General features: G+C 51.8%; 1 protein-coding gene across 4 annotated transcripts in view; it reads left to right on the top strand.

Annotated features, from left to right (window-relative positions):
- Window positions 1-5372, top strand: part of CACNA1F (calcium voltage-gated channel subunit alpha1 F) — a 25634-nt gene extending 20262 nt beyond the window's left edge. For 2 of the 4 annotated variants that reach the window (XM_003799664.1, XM_003799663.1), the window contains exons 36-48: window positions 182-341; window positions 584-711; window positions 963-1059; window positions 1246-1348; window positions 1602-1703; window positions 1858-1988; window positions 2221-2349; window positions 2597-2766; window positions 3707-3814; window positions 3922-4049; window positions 4154-4266; window positions 4620-4817; window positions 5069-5372. In XM_003799664.1, coding sequence (XP_003799712.1) covers window positions 182-341; window positions 584-711; window positions 963-1059; window positions 1246-1348; window positions 1602-1703; window positions 1858-1988; window positions 2221-2349; window positions 2597-2766; window positions 3707-3814; window positions 3922-4049; window positions 4154-4266; window positions 4620-4817; window positions 5069-5299 — 1798 coding nt within the window. In that variant the 3' untranslated portion in view covers window positions 5300-5372. The remainder of the gene's footprint in view (window positions 1-181; window positions 342-583; window positions 712-962; window positions 1060-1245; window positions 1349-1601; window positions 1704-1857; window positions 1989-2220; window positions 2350-2596; window positions 2767-3706; window positions 3815-3921; window positions 4050-4153; window positions 4267-4619; window positions 4818-5068) is intronic. The other 2 variants (XM_012811274.1, XM_012811273.1) reach the window with 1 other exon arrangement.
- Window positions 5373-6521: the final 1149 nt, after the last annotated feature.

Raw genomic sequence — 6521 nt, 5'->3', positions numbered from 1 at the left:
TATATATATATATGTGTGTGTATATATATATATATATATATATATATAATTGCTGTCTGTGCTAGATGTAGGCCCCTGGTGAGAAGTGGGTCACCTTCTCACTCCCACACCCTACCCCCAACTCCAGTTGCCATGACTTCATGGTTTCCCTCTAGAATACAACCCCTGTGTCACACCCCAGGTGTGCCACCGGTGAAGCATGGCAGGAGATAATGCTTGCCAGCCTTCCTGGGAATCGGTGTGACCCTGAGTCTGACTTCGGCCCAGGCGAGGAGTTTACCTGTGGTAGCAATTTTGCCATCGCCTATTTTATCAGCTTCTTCATGCTCTGTGCCTTCCTGGTGAGGACTGTTTCCCACAATCACTACTACTGCCACAGGGGCTGACCCCAAGGGGCTGAGGGATGACCAAATGAGGTGGGCATCCCAGATCTTCAGAGTGGGTGAGAGAACTAGCCTGACAACCAGATCTACCCAGAGATTCATGACTTAGTGACCATATAAGTTTACCCTAGCCTCCCACCAACTCCCCACAGCACTATTCTGCCCTTCTTCTAACCCCCACCCTGCTCACTGGCCCACAGATCATAAATCTCTTTGTGGCTGTGATCATGGACAACTTTGATTATCTAACCAGAGACTGGTCCATCCTGGGCCCCCATCACCTCGATGAATTCAAGAGGATCTGGTCTGAATATGACCCTGGGGCCAAGTATGCCCTCTAACCCCTTATCTGGAATTCCAGTCCCCTAACCCTCAGAACCTCTGACCTCTGCATCCTGTTACCCAGTCAATATACTGTCTCAAGTTTTCCCCTGCGCCTGTCCTCTGCCCTCTCCTACTGCCTTCCATTTCTTCCATGGAAGGCTCTGGGCTATTGGTGATGGGAGGTATTGATGAGCTTGTGGGGCCTTGAGAAAGGGATATAAAGGGTATCCAGTGGTATCTCTTCACCTGCCCCAGGGGACGCATCAAGCACCTGGATGTGGTTGCCCTACTGAGACGCATCCAGCCCCCACTGGGATTTGGGAAGCTGTGCCCACACCGCGTGGCCTGCAAGGTCTGTGCACCTGGCCACCCTTCAGGCCTCTGAGAGGGCTGTCCATCACATGGCTGGTGTGGGCAGGGACTTCCTTGGGTGGGAAGGGATGGTTGGTCACATCCCCAAAGGTTTCTGCCCCTGGGCATTCATGCCTGCATACCTGGCATTAGCCCAGAGTGGGTTCCATGTTTCTGGCATTCACAGAGACTTGTGGCAATGAACATGCCCCTCAACTCAGATGGGACAGTGACATTCAACGCCACTCTTTTTGCCCTGGTCCGAACATCCCTGAAGATCAAGACAGAAGGTGTGTCAGAGGGGTCAGGAGTGGGAAGGCCCTGGAGTAGGGCACAATGATCAAGTTTATAGAGTGATAGGTCCCACTTCTAGGTCTGAACCTCGAAATGGCTGACTTTGGCTTCTCCGGGTCTATTTAACCCCCTGTCCAATTGGGCAGTATGTGACTGCAGTATGAGCTTGTGAAGCTCTCTCCAACAGTGAGGGGGCAGTTGTGAAGGTTCTTCCTATTGGCTCACACCCCACATCCTCCTCTGGCTCAGGGAACTTGGAGCAAGCCAACCAGGAGCTGCGGATTGTCATCAAAAAGATTTGGAAGCGGATGAAGCAGAAGCTGCTAGATGAGGTCATCCCCCCACCAGACGGTGAGCTATTCCCGCCCCAATTCCTAAGCCTGGACCTGAATGTCAAGTGTTTTCTTTCCACCAGGAATCCAGAGCTGGCCTGGATGCCAGTGGGTAGGAAGATGGGGAAGGCAGTGGCCTCCTGTGTAATTTGCCTTCTCTCTCTTGCTTCCAGAGGAGGAAGTCACCGTGGGCAAATTCTACGCCACATTTCTGATCCAGGACTACTTTCGCAAATTCCGGCGGAGGAAAGAAAAAGGGCTACTAGGGAATGAGGCCCCCTCAAGCACCTCCTCTGCCCTTCAGGTCTTCAGGGTAGAACCTCGTGTGGGTGGGTGTGTGGAAGCATGTGGCTGAGACTGACCTCCATCTTGATCTCATGAAACCCGTGTCACAGATGAGGAACCTGAGGCCCCAGGCCCCACAGACAGTCAGGGTGGCTGAGGGACTCCTTCTCCCATCTACAGCCCTGCATGGGAAACAGGTGCATGGAAGGGCTGCCTGTTTCCCTACTTCCCCCATTTTCCCAACCCCACAGGCTGGTCTGAGGAGCCTACAGGACTTGGGTCCTGAGATCCGGCAGGCCCTCACCTGTGACACAGAGGAGGAAGAAGAGGAGCAGGAGGGAGAAGAGGAGGAAGATGAGAAGGAATCAGAGAGGAACAAAGTGAGAACAACAGGAGGGAGGAGTATAAGATACTCCCTTGAACCCCTGAGTAACTTTGATACTGCCTCCCCAACAAGGCCCCTCCGCACTTGAAAAATATGTTTTGGTACGTGCCATCAGCTGTTAGGAGAAGGAGACCCAGATTCAGCCCCTTGAGAGCACATGGGCCTATAGGGGAGATACACTAAATAACCAAATGACTTAGCTATAATACAGATGCAACACTCAGTCCTGTGACTCTCCACAGGCCGTGACAGACTCCCAGACCCCATCTCGCCGGGGTTCCAGGATTTCCATATCTTTGCCTGTTGGGGACAAACTCCCAGATTCAGTCTCCCTTGGGCCCAGTGATGATGATGGGGGTGCTCCCAATCCCAGACAGCCCAGTGTGTCCCAGGCTGGATCCCATACCCACAGGTACTGGGGGAAGACTGTGAGGGAAGGCAGGGACCTAACATCAGATGGGGGTAATTCAGGAGGCATGGGAAGAGGGTCTAGAGGCCTTCCAGTGGAAATGTGGGAAGGAAGGATGTATTTCAAGGGGTCAGGTGGGAATAGAGGGCAATAAGAGATTCATATGAGAAAGGCAATGCCAAGGGTTAATGCAAAAGGCACATAATGCAGAACTAAGAGGGGTTAAGTTCAAATCCTGACTCTGCTGTTTGCTAAATGACCTTGGGCTAGTCACTTAGATTCTATGTACCTCATTTTCCTTGCATAATAGAATGGGATGATAAAAGCCTTTACTTCACAGGGACAGAAAAAAGATAACACAAGGTCACAAATGTGCTCAGGTTTTTCAGGCCCCTCCCCCATGCACATGTGCCCTGTTCTTGTATTGAGACTGTCTCTCTAACAGGCTCACTTTTATTCTTTTGAAACTTTGGGTCCTTCTTTTTTTTTTTTTTTTTTGAGACAGAGTCTAACTTTGTCACCCTCTGTAGAGTGCTTGGCATCATAGCTCACAGCAACCTCCAACTCTTGGGCTCCAGTGATTCTCTTGCCTCAGCCTCCTGAATAGCTGTGACTACAGGCACCCACCACAATGCCACAATGCCCAGCTGTTTTCAGAGATGGGTCTCTCTCTTACTAAGAGTGGTCTCAAACCTGTGAGCTCAGGGAAATCCACCTGCCTCAGCCTCCCAACTTGGGGTCTTTCTAACGAGATAAACATCTATTAAAAGAAAGCCCATGTTAACTTTTAAATAATTAATGGTTAATTTCATGTTATATGACTTTTCCCCAATTAAGAAATTCAGAAAGCCCAGTATTTTCTTGGGGGGTAGGATGAGAAGCCAGAGGCCCAGGGCCACATACTGTGGGATCTGGTCTGCCTAATGTGTCTCACTTTCCCCAGGAGAGGCTCTGGAGCTCTCATTTTCACCATCCCAGAAGAAGGAAGTTCTGAGCCCAGGGGAACCAATGGGCAAGACAAGCAGAATGAGGAAGAAGAAGTCCCTGACCGGTACACTGGCTGTGCCACATGAGATGAGCACAGGAGCTGGAGGGGGTAGGACTGCCCATCTCCTGGGCTCAGGACCAAGTTCACCCCTGGCCCACCCTCCCATACAGGCTGTCCTACCTAGATGAGCAGGCAGGGACCCTCCCACGCCCAGTTCTTTTGCCACCTCACAGAACCCAGAGATACACAGAGGAACACCATGCACCACGCCGCCGTCTGCTGCCCCCTACACCTGCAGGTGAGAGCAAGGGTAAGCCTGAAGGTTCCCCCACAGGCCAGCAGAACAGAGACATTGGGAGACACTGGCATTGCTATTTGTCCCACAAACTCACCCACCTGCAGGTCGGAAGCCCTCCTTCGCCATCCAGTGTCTGCAGCGCCAGGGCAGTTGTGAAGACTTACCCATCCCAGGCACCTATCATCGTGGACGAAACTCAGGGCCCACCAGGGCTCAGGTGAGGTGGGAGAGTGCTAGGGACTGGAGGGGTAGGGAAAGCTTAGGCTAAAATTCTCAAACACAATGCCCTTCAGAAGAAAGGGACATATCTAAACAAAAACACACATCCCCAGAGTACAGATGAGGAAACCAAAGCTCAGAGAGATTTACCCCAAGATTATGCAACTTGTAAGGGAAGAGCTGACATTTAAACCCAGGTCTTCTGTGCTCTTACATAAACTCAAGTCTAGTTTACCCTTTCAGTTTGACTCTGGTTGCATATTGGGGGAAGGTGGTAGGCACAGGAGTGAGTCCTAGAACCTCACACCTCACCCATCAATCCTTGCCCTTCTGATGTTTATTCTGGCTCAGGGTTCCTGGGCAACCCCTCCTCAACGAGGTCGGCTCCTATATGCCCCACTGTTGTTAGTGGAGGAGGGTGCAGCAGGGGAGGGATACCTCGGCAAATCCAGCGGTCCACTCCGCACCTTCACCTGTCTACATGTACCTGGAACCCACTCAGATCCCAGCCGTGGCAAGAGGGGAAGTGCTGACAGCTTGGTGGAGGCTGTGAGTTCAGAGGGATTATAGGCAAGAAGGGTGGGAGTCAAGGGCAGGATGTGGGAGCTGGGGGCAAGAGGGAGAAGGGGTCCCCAGACTGTGTTGTGCATATAGATATCCCTTTGCGGTGCCACTTCTACTCACCACTGTCCCCCCCCCACCGAATTCCCTGCACACCCTCGTGAGCACATCATTAACCACACTGAATCCTTTTTTCACGCTATGCTCTTGGTCAACACTAACCCCGTCTGTGCCCCCAGGTGCTCATCTCTGAGGGCCTGGGCCTCTTTGCCCGAGACCCGTGCTTTGTCGCCCTGGCCAAGCAGGAGATTGCGGATGCATGTCGCCTGACACTGGATGAGATGGACAGCGCAGCCAGTGACCTTCTGGCACAGGGGACCAACTCACTGTATAGCGATGAGGAGTCTATCCTCTCCCGCTTTGATGAGGAGGATCTAGGAGATGAGATGGCCTGCGTCCATGCCCTCTGAATTTCACCCTTCTCTCACTGCTCAATCAAACCCCTGCTTTCCCCTGCCCAGAGGGAGGGAGACATGGACCACACCCCTAGATTTTTCTGTCTTCACATTGGGGGCCCGTGGGGCTGCCCACGGGCCTTCATCCATCCATTCCCTATTCCAGCCCTGAGCCACTTCCCACACACGGGTATTTCCAGAAACCAGGACAGCCAGGCCTGATTATTCAGCGTCAGAGAAGGAGGGAGGAGGAGGAGGAGGAGGAGGAAGAGACAGCAGCCAAAAAAAGCTGGAGACAGAGTGAAGGTAGTGGGGGAAGGGAGGACACTGGACAGACATGGAGGAAAAAGGAGACAGAAGATGTGAGGGATAACTGGATGAGGAGAGAGGGGAAAGGCACAAATTCTATAAGGGGTCAGCAAGGTCAGACTGAAAAAGGACATATGGATGAGAAGGAAAGGATAAAGAAACCCAGAGGAGAGTCCTACCAGTGCAAAGTCCAGAAGGTTGGAATGGGTCAGGTATATGATGTGTCTTAGCAAAGGAGTCCTCTAATGGCATCAGGAATTTCAGGGAGGGTAAATTGAGATCACCCTGCCTCCCACCTTGCACCTTCTGGCAGAGAAAGAGAAGAAAACTAAGTCCATTGATAGATGACATAGGTGACAGCAAAGGGTGGGGCTCTCAGCCCCAGGGACTGACTCAGGGCCCACCTGGCTTTCCTAAGACCACCTAAGAGTAACTCACTCTTCTCTAACACAGATCTCAAAAGTCCGCTTTCCGCATCTTGCCCCACCTTTAGTGCTCACCCAACTTTTGGGGTCTCATTCATTCTATCATGCATTTATTGTGTGAACGGCACCGATGTGGGTTTCCCTTGGGGCAAACTGAGCTGGTTTAGACATGTGACATCTATCCAAAATAGGAATCAGCCCCACTTCAAAGGCATCAGAGACAGCTTTGGGGGGGAGTGCCGCAGGATGGGGTCACCCCTGAGGAGGATCTGACCTAAGGTCTCCTCTCAGCTCCCAGAGCAGGGGTGTCACATTTGTATCATTCATGTTAATCCAGAGGGAAGCCAGAAGTGAAGACTAGGACTAAAAACACAGAGTTAAACTAAGACTTGAAACAAATGCTGAAAGTGATTGAGCTGGTGCAAGTCAGGGGCAGGGCATAGAGAGCAAAGGGAGGGATGAGCTGGGAAATTCCATTTGAGGCCAGATAATACAGAGCCTTG

Source organism: Otolemur garnettii, unplaced genomic scaffold, assembly GCF_000181295.1.
Source record: "Otolemur garnettii isolate 467f Iridium unplaced genomic scaffold, OtoGar3 scaffold00153, whole genome shotgun sequence".
Classification (NCBI taxonomy): domain Eukaryota; kingdom Metazoa; phylum Chordata; class Mammalia; order Primates; family Galagidae; genus Otolemur; species Otolemur garnettii.
The sequence above is the reverse complement of the archived record's forward strand: the minus strand, read 5'-3'. Positions and strand labels throughout refer to the sequence as shown.